Source organism: Trematomus bernacchii, unplaced genomic scaffold (genome assembly GCF_902827165.1).
Source record: "Trematomus bernacchii unplaced genomic scaffold, fTreBer1.1, whole genome shotgun sequence".
In the NCBI taxonomy this organism is placed as follows: Eukaryota; Metazoa; Chordata; class Actinopteri; order Perciformes; family Nototheniidae; genus Trematomus; species Trematomus bernacchii.
This window is the reverse complement of record NW_022987631.1, coordinates 143,030-156,860: the sequence shown is the minus strand read 5'-3', so window position 1 is coordinate 156,860 and position 13,831 is coordinate 143,030. Positions and strand designations below refer to the sequence as shown.

Below are 13,831 nucleotides of genomic sequence, written 5' to 3'. Positions count from 1 at the left end.
AAACATAGAAGATATCACTGTCATATTATGATCACTTATTGTAAGTAAGTTTAAGTAAAACTAACACAAGTCAATATTATTCACCTGGGCATTAGTGGGCTTGAGGGTCTCAGGGAGCGTGGACAAAGTGACTTGTCTCTGTATTTGAGGATTCTCAGTGCAGGCACTAACAGGAAGCTGCTGTGCATTAGTGGAGAGTCCTCTGAAGGCAGCTGTTATTTCATTCACACACTCATCTGTTACCTGCTGACTCCTCATAGTAAGTCTAGCCAAGTCAGCTGTTAAGTTGTCCATACCATCGCTTGATAACTGGTAACTTTTGATTGACAGTCCAGCCATGGCAGCTGCCAACTCGTCCATATAATTCTTAAGAACGTGGTGACAATACTACAAAAAAAAGTGTATATATTAGGTCAGTTAACCTTGAAGAGCTAAACAGTTCAAGTGGTAAGTAACTAAGTATTTGCAATGAATAAACATAGAAATGATCACTGTCATATTATATAATCACTTAATATGGAGATAAGTAAAACTGACACAGACAGTTTAAACTGCGTGTTAAAACGCTATTGCTTATTGTGTTTTCTCAGCACACTAACATAAATAAGGATGTATAATATAAAAAACTAGAAAACGATATAGTATTTTCAAGTCTTACTTTAGTATGGTAAAATTAAGAATAAGTCACATTAAAGTGTGTCATGATTTTCCGTAAAAAAGTCAAGTATAGTTTGTCAAAAGAATATGAAAAAATCATTTTGTAGAGTAGTATGTTGAAAATCTCAGTGTTTAACTGAACACACCTACATGTGATAACGCCTCGAACAAAGGGGTAATTAGCATACAAAGGGGGGTCACTAGCATCAGTGGGGGAAAGGTGCTACGGGATGGAACTTTGAGGAGGGGGAACTTGTAAGAATTTCCAGCTTTTGAAGATAATTATATGGTACCCGTCCTTACAGCTAAACAAATCCTATGCCAGGTATTCTACAGACCACAAGAAGCACAAGAAGCCCCAGAAAGTATTACATTCAGAGCTAATAATGGTGAAACCGAAGAAGAAGCAAAGCAGATTATAATCGTTGCGGGTGAAAGGATAGAGAATTTGCAAGTGATGTTAATGCACTTATCTGATATAAAAAAAAAAATGCATTCATTTACTTCCAAGAGACCCCTAAACATCTACTTGGGCAATGTGAATTGAACGATAAACCGATCACTGTAAATGAAACGCGGAGAGAAGCAGCAGTGCAAATCGTTAAGTCTATTACCTTGAATGCACTACGACATTAACTTGGTCAAATGTAATATGTCTTTCTGAAAATGTGGCGAATGGTGTGTTTTTCAATTAAGCAACCATAACAAATGAAAATGTGTTTTATTTTTGCTTTCATATATAGTAATAGTATTAACTCCTTTGACTAGACTGTACTAAAATAAGACGTTTCACTGTTAAATAAAAAATGGAAGTAGAAAATCGAGATAATGATGAGGTTCGTTATGTATCCAGTAACTATGAACAGCAGTTGAAAATGTTATTTAACCCTTTAACTCTAATAGACAAATCTAAAATAGCCTCTAGCTTATCTATAAGTTTGTGATTTTAACACTTATTCACTGACACAAGGCAGATTTTGGCTTTTTTCTCATGCCAAGATACTTTTAGACACACTTTGAGGTATGCAAAACCTTAAAACTAGAAAATGAAGTACATTGTCTGATTAGATTTTTTCTTAAAGACTGTTTCTCTAAAAGGCAAGTTTTGTGATTTTTAACACTTTTTTACTTTTTTTTCTCTTTTCTTGTGTTACCAAGATACTTTTAGATACACTTTTGATGTATGCAACACTTAACAAAAGGGTATAATATGAAGTACTTTGTAAGGAATGGGGGTTTCTTTAATACCCCGTTTTTTATTTTTAAAAAACACTTGTACAGTTAAATAATGTAGGTTTTCTCTGATATTTTAGTTATTTTCAGCTACCAAGATACTTTTTTGATACACTTTAATGTAGGAACATTTGGCAACTGGTAGAATGTCAATTATTTTGTAATAAAATGTATTTTCTTAAAGACTGTGACTCTAAAAGGGGAAGTTTTTTTTTTTTTTTCTCCCGTTGTCTTTCACTTACTTTTTGGATACAGTTTTATGTATGACAACTTTACAACTGGTAGAAAGTTAAGTACTTTTTCTGAACAGATTTTCTTTAAGACTGTGACTCTTAAAGGTAAGACAATCCAGTTTTATAGAAGTAACTTAAATTATTATTTTTTTTTGTTTTTTCTCCTACAAAGATACTTATAGTTACACTTTAATGGATGCAAAACTTTATAACTTGGTAAAATATTCATTATTTTGTAATGAATTGAGTTTTCTTTTTTGTTTTTGTTTTTCAACATACTATTGTACACAATGACTTTTCCATATATATATATATATGTATATATTTTTTTATTTTTTTTTCAGACAAACTATACTTTTGACTTTTTCCGTAAAATCGTGACAAACTATTACTTATTCTTACATTTGACCTCTTGCTGCTTGGTTGGAAATGATAGATGAAAAAGCTACAAAGCTTAAAGAACTTTTCTAAAAACTCTCAATTCTACAGATGACTCCCCCCACACAACGCAATAAGTCCACGCCCCCCCCCCCCCCCCCCACTCAGCAAATCATCTAAAACGAAGGACCCCACTAAGACGCCCGTTGAAAACTAGCCAGGGATCTGAGAAAAACCAAGTCTCCCCCCGCGAGATGCAGCCAGGAACAAACTCCTGGACTACTATCGTCCCCAGCATTGTGGACACCCAAATCTTGCAATACTATAGCTGCTGATGTTACTCCTGGGGCCAAGACGTCTCTGTTTTTGAACATAGTGAAATCGGAGTTGGTTGATATTCTGGAGAGGGTGCTGCATCGGTACAGAGAAGAAATCTGCAATGGATCCCGAGTCAGTCACCCCAGCCAGAGGCAACACGATTGTGTGAATGACATTCCAGAATATTTCTTCAGAAACAATTACAACGCGTTAATGAAAAAGACTTTGGCTCGCCGACTTCATTACTGCGATTGACCAGAGTCTTAATGATATAAACATTTACATAGCTGAATGAAGGATCCAAGGCGCTTCGGAGGCTTTTCTGCACAATCTCAAAACTGCAGACGCCTCAAGGAGAGACTTGAAAAGATCCACGCCGAGCTGAATGGAGAGGAAGAAGACTAATAACCAACGGTTGATTTGAAGCCGGGGATTTTTTCGATACTTTGACTTTTCTTTAAAGTAAAATAAAAATGGGTAACTACTATGGAAAACAATCTGTATTTATCTATCAGAATGCAGTCAATACCTGTTTAATAAGTGTGTTGTTGATGACGATTGAAAACAGAATGAGTAGTGATCCCCGTGTAAACAGAACGGCTGAGGTTTGTAAACTAGAAGACATTTTGGATATCGTTCATTCTGGCAGTACTATTCCGGGTCATTGGGAAACGATTGTAAACGAAACATTTAAAGTGGTACTGGAATCTTCATTTTCCGAAACATTCTGTAACATTACCGAAGAAATGAAACAAACACCAAAAGTGTATCATGTGCTCGCATTGTATGCTTTGTTTGTAGATGTAATGCATCTTTGTGTCAAAAACAGCATACACATGAATACTTTGGCCGAAGTGCAAAAACTCCATTATAATATTTCCCTTCATCTGGGGGATTCTATGCTGGAGAAGATCCTGGGGATGTTGCAATCAGTATACATGTATTATTGATTCCTATGGGGTGAAAACAATAAATTGTAAATATGAAATTCTGCAAATAAAAAAAGTGTTTTTTACATTTTAAAAAAAAAACTGTTGTCTTCAAATCATAGTATAGTATTTCCTACATATCATTTTAAAAAAGAGTCACAGTGTAGAATGTCCAAACATTTAATTTAAAAGTACTAGTATAGTATGTTAAAAGTATCTTGAAAAAAGTCCAAGTATAGTATGTAGTTAAGAAATATATTATATAGTTTTGTCTGCAATGTCAGTATAGGATCTCTAATAAAAAAATAAAAAAATTAGAAAAAGTCATAGTATAGTTTGACAAAAAGATCCTGAAAAAGTCATGACACTGTGTGTTGAAATGGTTTTGAATAAACACATCAGTATTTTAAAAAGTAAAATTGTATCAAGTGCATCAGACAACTCAAATTACTCCATTTGAACCATATTATAAATAAGTAAAGAATGGTCATAGTATATAGCAGGGGTGTTTAATAGTTTTCTGTGTGTCGGTGTTTCAGTGTTTCTGTGTTTCAGTGTTTCAGTGTTTTGTGTTTTTGTGTGTCAGTATTTCAGTGTTTCAGTGTTTCAGTGTTTTTGTGTGTCAGTGCTTTCAGTGTTTCAGTATTTCAGTATTTCAGTGTTTTGTGTTTCAGTGTTTTGTATGTCTGTGTTTCAGTGTTTCAGTGTTTCAGTGTTTTGTGTGTCAGTGTGTCAGTGTTTACAGCCTTTCTTTGCTCTGATCAATCCCCAGGGATCCTCCCCTGGAAGGAATATAGCAGGATGAGAGAAAAACATTTAAAAAACGTATCTTAGAAGTGGCTATAGCATTTGATGCAATTCTAAAAGATAGTCAGATTCCTAAAAAGTTACAAACGGATGCTGGAAAATAATTATTTAACAAGATTTTTGAAGCCTTACTGAAGAAACAAATAATTATTTGTTCAGGTGTATATCAGTGTGTAGTGTCTCTACTTTAAAGAGTCCTCTCCTGCTGATGTTCAGGTGTATATCAGTATGTAGTGTCTCTACTTTAAAGAGTCCTCTCCTGCTGATGTTCAGGTGTATATCAGTATGTAGTGTCTCTACTTTAAAGAGTCCTCTCCTGCTGATGTTCAGGTGTATATCAGTATGTAGTGTCTCTACTTTAAAGAGTCCTCTCCTGCTGATGTTCAGCTGTATATCAGTATGTAGTGTCTCTACTTTAAAGAGTCCTCTCCTGCTGATGTTCAGGTGGATATCAGTATGTAGTGTCTCTACTTTAAAGAGTCCTCTCCTGCTGATGTTCAGGCGTATATCAGTATGTAGTGTCTCTACTTTAAAGAGTCCTCTCCTGCTGATGTTCAGGTGTATATCAGTATGTAGTGTCTCTACTTTAAAGAGTCCTCTCCTGCTGATGTTCAGGTGTATATCAGTATGTAGTGTCTCTACTTTAAAGAGTCCTCTCCTGCTGATGTTCAGCTGTATATCAGTATGTAGTGTCTCTACTTTAAAGAGTCCTCTCCTGCTGATGTTCAGGTGTTTATCAGTATGTAGTGTCTCTACTTTAAAGAGTCCTCTCCTGCTGATGTTCAGGTGTATATCAGTATGTAGTGTCTCTACTTTAAAGAGTCCTCTCCTGCTGATGTTTGGGTGTATATCAGTATGTAGTGTCTCTACTTTAAAGAGTCCTCTCCTGCTGATGTTCAGGTGTATATCAGTATGTAGTGTCTCTACTTTAAAGAGTCCTCTCCTGCTGATGTTCAGGTGTATATCAGTATGTAGTGTCTCTACTTTAAAGAGTCCTCTCCTGCTGATGTTCAGCTGTATATCAGTATGTAGTGTCTCTACTTTAAAGAGTCCTCTCCTGCTGATGTTCAGGTGTATATCAGTATGTAGTGTCTCTACTTTAAAGAGTCCTCTCCTGCTGATGTTCAGGTGTATATCAGTATGTAGTGTCTCTACTTTAAAGAGTCCTCTCCTGCTGATGTTCAGGTGTATATCAGTATGTAGTGTCTCTACTTTAAAGAGTCCTCTCCTGCTGATGTTCAGGTGGATATCAGTATGTAGTGTCTCTACTTTAAAGAGTCCTCTCCTGCTGATGTTCAGGTGTATATCAGTATGTAGTGTCTCTACTTTAAAGAGTCCTCTCCTGCTGATGTTCATGTGTATATCAGTATGTAGTGTCTCTACTTTAAAGAGTAACTGCTATGTTAGCTCAGCTTGTTTCTCTGATGACTTCAGATGACCCTTCAGTAAGTAGATAGATAGATAGATGGATAGATAGATAGATAGATAGATAGATAGATAGATAGATAGATAGATAGATAGATAGATAAATGGATAGATAGATAGATGGATGGATAGATAGATAGATAGATAGATAGCTGGATAGATAGATAGATAGATAGATAGATAGATAGATAGATAGATAGATAGATAGATAGATAGATAGATAGATAGATAGATAGATGGATGGATGGATAGATAGATAGATAGATAGATAGATAGATAGATAGATAGCATCAAAAAGGCATAAGTACATAAGAGAAACTAAGACACAGAAATAAACAGTCCAATAGATTTCAGTTGACATTACACCTGACTTTATTTCTAAAAACATTGAAGATATAAAAGCAGCTGCGGTGTGTCTTCGTCTCTCAGGCGCAGACATGTCTCTGGACGAGCCTCTGGACCTGAAGCTACCCTCGGGGCGGACAGACGGACGCATCACGCTAGGAAAGAGAACATATCCCTCCGCCATCTGCAGGCCGATCTGCTTCCCCTCGCCACCCTCCTCCCCAGGTACACCTTTCTATTTGTTTTATATAATATTCCATTCCTCACATACTTATTCATATATAATATCCTGCTTTATATTCTTTTTTTTAATGCTATTTTATGTCTATTGAGAAGTTTACATTTTGGAATTTGTATTTCTGTCACAGAGTTATTCTAAGTGTCCTCATGGTCTTCAGTCTGCAGTCTCATATGTTCTGGTTCTTCACTGAGAGTTATTCTTAATTGAAAATCTCCAAATTCTGACTTTTTCCCTAAAATTCTGACTTTTTCCGAAAATCTCAAAATCGTGATTATTTTCAAAAAATCGTGATTATTTTCAAAAAATCGTGATTATTTTCAAAAAATCGTGATTATTTTCAAAAAATCGTGATTATTTTCAAAAAAATCGTGATTATTTTCAAAAAAAATCGTGATTATTTAAAAAAATCGTGATTATTTTCCAAAAATCGTGATTATTTTCCAAAAATCGTGATTATTTTCCAAAAATCGTGATTATTTTCCAAAAATCGTGATTATTTTCAAAAAAATCGTGATTATCTTCAAAAAATCGTGATTATTTTCAAAAAATTGTGATTATTTTCTGAAAATCGTGATTATTTTCTAAAAATCGTGATTATTTTCTGAAAATCTCAAAATTCATATTTCTTCCTAAAATCTCAAAATTATGACTTTTTCAGAAAATATCGAAATACTTTTAAAAGAGAGGCTTGAACAGAAAGTGTGGAAAGGGGCGGGGCTACACAGGGTGAACAGGATTAGAGAATATAATCAAACGAACATTTTATTCTCCATGCAGAGTCGCAGTTCTCCCCTCAGGATGGACCCTGCTGCAGTCCTCCAGCCGTGGACCTCCGCCTCGCCCCCCCCTCTCCCCCCTCGCCCTCCTCCCCCCCCTCCCCCCACAGCAGCCCCCGGCCTCACCTCTTCTCTCAGGTGAGACGACAACAAAACAGCCATTTCTGTTGACTTAGTGTAGAGTGTATGAGTTATGCCGCTGAGAGGCTAAAACTCGCTCTTCGCTGTGACGCGTTCCATATGAGAGTCTGTAGTCATCTAGAGTCTGTAGTCATCTAGAGTCTGTAGTCATCTAGAGTCTGTAGTCATCTAGAGTCTGTAGTCATCTAGAGTCTGTAGTCATCTATAGTCTGTAGTCATCTATAGTCTGTAGTCATCTATAGTCTGTAGTCATCTAGAGTCTGTAGTCATCTATAGTCTGTAGTCATCTATAGTCTGTAGTCATCTAGAGTCTGTAGTCATCTAGAGTCTGTAGTCATCTATAGTCTGTAGTCATCTAGAGTCTGTAGTCATCTATAGTCTGTAGTCATCTATAGTCTGTAGTCATCTATAGTCTGTAGTCATCTAGAGTCTGTAGTCATCTATAGTCTGTAGTCATCTATAGTCTGTAGTCTCTAGAGCTGTAGTCATCTAGAGTCTGTAGTCATCTATAGTCTGTAGTCATCTAGAGTCTGTAGTCATCTCATCTAGAGTCTGTAGTCTCTAGAGTCTGTAGTCATCTATAGTCTGTAGTCATCTAGAGTCTGTAGTCATCTAGAGTCTGTAGTCATCTATAGTCTGTAGTCATCTAGAGTCTGTAGTCATCTATAGTCTGTAGTCATCTATAGTCTGTAGTCATCTATAGTCTGTAGTCATCTAGAGTCTGTAGTCATCTAGAGTCTGTAGTCATCTATAGTCTGTAGTCATCTATAGTCTGTAGTCATCTAGAGTCTGTAGTCATCTATAGTCTGTAGTCATCTATAGTCTGTAGTCATCTATAGTCTGTAGTCATCTAGAGTCTGTAGTCATCTATAGTCTGTAGTATCTATAGTCTGTAGTCATCTAGAGTCTGTAGTCATCTATAGTCTGTAGTCCATCTATAGTCTGTAGTCATCTATAGTCTGTAGTCATCTATAGTCTGTAGTCATCTAGAGTCTGTAGTCATCTATAGTCTGTAGTCATCTATAGTCTGTAGTCATCTAGAGTCTGTAGTCATCTAGAGTCTGTAGTCATCTAGAGTCTGTAGTCATCTAGAGTCTGTAGTCATCTATAGTCTGTAGTCATCTAGAGTCTGTAGTCATCTATAGTCTGTAGTCATCTAGAGTCTGTAGTCATCTATAGTCTGTAGTCATCTATAGTCTGTAGTCATCTATAGTCTGTAGTCATCTAGAGTCTGTAGTCATCTAGAGTCTGTAGTCATTCTAGAGTCCTGTAGTCATCTAGAGTCTGTAGTCATCTATAGTCTGTAGTCATCTAGAGTCTGTAGTCATCTATAGTCTGTAGTCATCTAGAGTCTGTAGTCATCTAGAGTCTGTAGTCATCTAGAGTCTGTAGTCATCTATAGTCTGTAGTCATCTATAGTCTGTAGTCATCTAGAGTCTGTAGTCATCTATAGTCTGTAGTCATCTATAGTCTGTAGTCATCTATAGTCTGTAGTCATCTATAGTCTGTAGTCATCTATAGTCTGTAGTCATCTAGAGTCTGTAGTCATCTAGAGTCTGTAGTCATCTAGAGTCTGTAGTCATCTATAGTCTGTAGTCATCTAGAGTCTGTAGTCATCTATAGTCTGTAGTCATCTATAGTCTGTAGTCATCTAGAGTCTGTAGTCATCTATAGTCTGTAGTCATCTAGAGTCTGTAGTCATCTAGAGTCTGTAGTCATCTATAGTCTGTAGTCATCTAGAGTCTGTAGTCATCTAGAGTCTGTAGTCATCTAGAGTCTGTAGTCATCTAGAGTCTGTAGTCATCTATAGTCTGTAGTCATCTAGAGTCTGTAGTCATCTAGAGTCTGTAGTCATCTATAGTCGTATCGTCTATAGTCTGTAGTCATCTATAGTCTGTAGTCATCTAGAGTCTGTAGTCATCTATAGTCTGTAGTCATCTAGAGTCTGTAGTCATCTAGAGTCTGTAGTCATCTATAGTTAGTCATCTAGAGTCTGTAGTCATCTAGAGTCTGTAGTCCTCTAGTCTGTAGTCATCTAGAGTCTGTAGTCATCTATAGTCTGTAGTCATCTAGAGTCTGTAGTCATCTAGAGTCTGTAGTCATCTAGAGTCTGTAGTCATCTAGAGTCTGTAGTCATCTATAGTCTGTAGTCATCTATAGTCTGTAGTCATCTAGAGTCTGTAGTCATCTAGAGTCTGTAGTCATCTAGAGTCTGTAGTCATCTATAGTCTGTAGTCATCTAGAGTCTGTAGTCATCTAGAGTCTGTAGTCATCTATAGTCTGTAGTCATCTATAGTCTGTAGTCATCTAGAGTCTGTAGTCATCTATAGTCTGTAGTCATCTAGAGTCTGTAGTCATCTAGAGTCTGTAGTCATCTATAGTCTGTAGTCATCTATAGTCTGTAGTCATCTAGAGTCTGTAGTCATCTAGAGTCTGTAGTCATCTATAGTCTGTAGTCATCTATAGTCTGTAGTCATCTAGAGTCTGTAGTCATCTATAGTCTGTAGTCATCTATAGTCTGTAGTCATCTAGAGTCTGTAGTCATCTAGAGTCTGTAGTCATCTATAGTCTGTAGTCATCTAGAGTCTGTAGTCATCTAGAGTCTGTAGTCATCTATAGTCTGTAGTCATCTAGAGTCTGTAGTCATCTAGAGTCTGTAGTCATCTATAGTCTGTAGTCATCTAGAGTCTGTAGTCATCTAGAGTCTGTAGTCATCTATAGTCTGTAGTCATCTAGAGTCTGTAGTCATCTATAGTCTGTAGTCATCTAGAGTCTGTAGTCATCTATAGTCTGTAGTCATCTATAGTCTGTAGTCATCTATAGTCTGTAGTCATCTAGAGTCTGTAGTCATCTATAGTCTGTAGTCATCTATAGTCTGTAGTCATCTATAGTCTGTAGTCATCTATAGTCTGTAGTCATCTATAGTCTGTAGTCATCTAGAGTCTGTAGTCATCTATAGTCTGTAGTCATCTAGAGTCTGTAGTCATCTATAGTCTGTAGTCATCTATAGTCTGTAGTCATCTATAGTCCTGTAGTCATCTAGAGTCCTGTAGTCATCTATAGTCTGTAGTCATCTATAGTCTGTAGTCATCTAGAGTCTGTAGTCATCTAGAGTCTGTAGTCATCTAGAGTCTGTAGTCATCTAGAGTCTGTAGTCATCTAGAGTCTGTAGTCATCTATAGTCTGTAGTCATCTAGAGTCTGTAGTCATCTAGAGTCTGTAGTCATCTAGAGTCTGTAGTCATCTAGAGTCTGTAGTCATCTATAGTCTGTAGTCATCTATAGTCTGTAGTCATCTATAGTCTGTAGTCATCTAGAGTCTGTAGTCATCTAGAGTCTGTAGTCATCTATAGTCTGTAGTCATCTATAGTCTGTAGTCATCTATAGTCTGTAGTCATCTAGAGTCTGTAGTCATCTAGAGTCTGTAGTCATCTAGAGTCTGTAGTCATCTAGAGTCTGTAGTCATCTAGAGTCTGTAGTCATCTAGAGTCTGTAGTCATCTATAGTCTGTAGTCATCTATAGTCTGTAGTCATCTATAGTCTGTAGTCATCTAGAGTCTGTAGTCATCTAGAGTCTGTAGTCATCTATAGTCTGTAGTCATCTATAGTCTGTAGTCATCTATAGTCTGTAGTCATCTATAGTCTGTAGTCATCTAGAGTCTGTAGTCATCTAGAGTCTGTAGTCATCTAGAGTCTGTAGTCATCTATAGTCTGTAGTCATCTATAGTCTGTAGTCATCTATAGTCTGTAGTCATCTAGAGTCTGTAGTCATCTAGAGTCTGTAGTCATCTATAGTCTGTAGTCATCTATAGTCTGTAGTCATCTAGAGTCTGTAGTCATCTAGAGTCTGTAGTCATCTAGAGTCTGTAGTCATCTAGAGTCTGTAGTCATCTAGAGTCTGTAGTCATCTAGAGTCTGTAGTCATCTAGAGTCTGTAGTCATCTATAGTCTGTAGTCATCTATAGTCTGTAGTCATCTATAGTCTGTAGTCATCTAGAGTCTGTAGTCATCTAGAGTCTGTAGTCATCTAGAGTCTGTAGTCATCTATAGTCTGTAGTCATCTATAGTCTGTAGTCATCTAGAGTCTGTAGTCATCTAGAGTCTGTAGTCATCTAGAGTCTGTAGTCATCTATAGTCTGTAGTCATCTATAGTCTGTAGTCATCTAGAGTCTGTAGTCATCTATAGTCTGTAGTCATCTAGAGTCTGTAGTCATCTATAGTCTGTAGTCATCTAGAGTCCTGTAGTCATCTATAGTCTGTAGTCATCTAGAGTCTGTAGTCATCTAGAGTCTGTAGTCATCTATAGTCTGTAGTCATCTAGAGTCTGTAGTCATCTAGAGTCTGTAGTCATCTAGAGTCTGTAGTCATCTAGAGTCTGTAGTCATCTAGAGTTTGTAGTCATCTATAGTCTGTAGTCATCTAGAGTCTGTAGTCATCTAGAGTCTGTAAGTCATCTATAGTCTGTAGTCATCTATAGTCTGTAGTCATCTAGAGTCTGTAGTCATCTATAGTCTGTAGTCATCTAGAGTCTGTAGTCATCTAGAGTCTGTAGTCATCTATAGTCTGTAGTCATCTAGAGTCTGTAGTCATCTCTGTAGTCATCTATAGTCTGTAGTCATCTATAGTCTGTAGTCATCTATAGTCTGTAGTCATCTAGAGTCTGTAGTCATCTAGAGTCTGTAGTCATCTAGAGTCTGTAGTCATCTATAGTCTGTAGTCATCTAGAGTCTATAGTCATCTATAGTCTGTAGTCATCTATAGTCTGTAGTCATCTAGAGTCTGTAGTCATCTATAGTCTGTAGTCATCTATAGTCTGTAGTCATCTATAGTCTGTAGTCATCTAGAGTCTGTAGTCATCTATAGTCTGTAGTCATCTAGAGTCTGTAGTCATCTATAGTCTGTAGTCATCTAGAGTCTGTAGTCATCTAGAGTCTGTAGTCATCTATAGTCTGTAGTCATCTAGAGTCTGTAGTCATCTAGAGTCTGTAGTCATCTAGAGTCTGTAGTCATCTAGAGTCTGTAGTCATCTATAGTCTGTAGTCATCTAGAGTCTGTAGTCATCTATAGTCTGTAGTCATCTAGAGTCTGTAGTCATCTAGAGTCTGTAGTCATCTAGAGTCTGTAGTCATCTATAGTCTGTAGTCATCTAGAGTCTGTAGTCATCTATAGTCTGTAGTCATCTAGAGTCTGTAGTCATCTAGAGTCTGTAGTCATCTATAGTCTGTAGTCATCTAGAGTCTGTAGTCATCTATAGTCTGTAGTCATCTAGAGTCTGTAGTCATCTAGAGTCTGTAGTCATCTCTGTAGTCATCTATAGTCTGTAGTCATCTATAGTCTGTAGTCATCTAGAGTCTGTAGTCATCTATAGTCTGTAGTCATCTAGAGTCTGTAGTCATCTAGAGTCTGTAGTCATCTAGAGTCTGTAGTCATCTAGAGTCTGTAGTCATCTAGAGTCTGTAGTCATCTAGAGTCCATGGCGTTTCATAAAGACGAAAAACAAACAATGTACTACCCAGAAAGTATCAGAGCAATTCACCCTCTCCTCTACGTCAGGGGTGCCCACACCTTTTTGGCCGGTGAGCTACTTTTGAAATGACCAGCTCACCGCTCAGGTCTAACAACCAAAAATAAAATCCCAAATTGCAACACGCTTTATTTATACATGGGATAACTACAACAACTCTATTTGGGTTCTTGAACAGAAACAAGTACATGAAACTAAAATGGCATGTTAACCTCTCTCTCTCTCTCTCTCTCTCTCCTCTCTCTCCTCTCTCTCTCTCTCTCTCTCCTCTCTCTCTCTCTCTCTCTCTCTCTCTCTCTCTCAATATCATGGTCTTCACTAAACGGAGAGCACATGAATGTGGCGATTGGCTCGAGCAAAGCGAAGTCTCGGGAAGCGTTTCTGGAAGTCAGATGTAATGTTATTGACTTGCTCTGTGTAGCGCGCACTGTCAAGGAGCGCGCTGTCCTTCCCTTGCTTCTCCAGCTCAGAGGCGATGTTTTGGAAGTTGCAGATTTGAACACAGCAGATGCAGTCTTCGTTTAAAGGCATTCACTGAGCTGATCATGTCAACCACAGTTCTGTCTTTCCCTTGTAGCTCCAAGTTCAGCTCATTCAACATGTGTGTAATGTCAAACGCCAGGTCTAACAGCCACTCCTCGTCATCTAGACGTGCGTACTCCGCAAGCTTGGTGCCATGGAGAAATTCCTTTATCTCCGGTAGAAGCACTCGAAATCTCTGGAGAAAATGGCCCGTACTCAGCCATCTTACGTGTGTAGTAAGAGGTCAGTGTGAACACAGTCGGCATCCTCCAGATATGCACGAAACAGCAGTCTTTGAAGAGG

At 37.5% G+C, this 13,831-nt stretch overlaps 1 protein-coding gene across 1 annotated transcript in view; it reads left to right on the top strand.

The window, feature by feature from the left end:
* The window catches only part of LOC117484597 (zinc finger protein GLIS2-like), a 51,135-nt gene that overhangs the window by 25,059 nt on the left and 12,245 nt on the right, over nt 1-13,831 (top strand). The window contains exons 2-3 of the mRNA XM_034133029.1: nt 6,410-6,550; nt 7,344-7,480. Coding sequence (XP_033988920.1) covers nt 6,418-6,550; nt 7,344-7,480 — 270 coding nt within the window. The 5' untranslated portion in view covers nt 6,410-6,417. The remainder of the gene's footprint in view (nt 1-6,409; nt 6,551-7,343; nt 7,481-13,831) is intronic.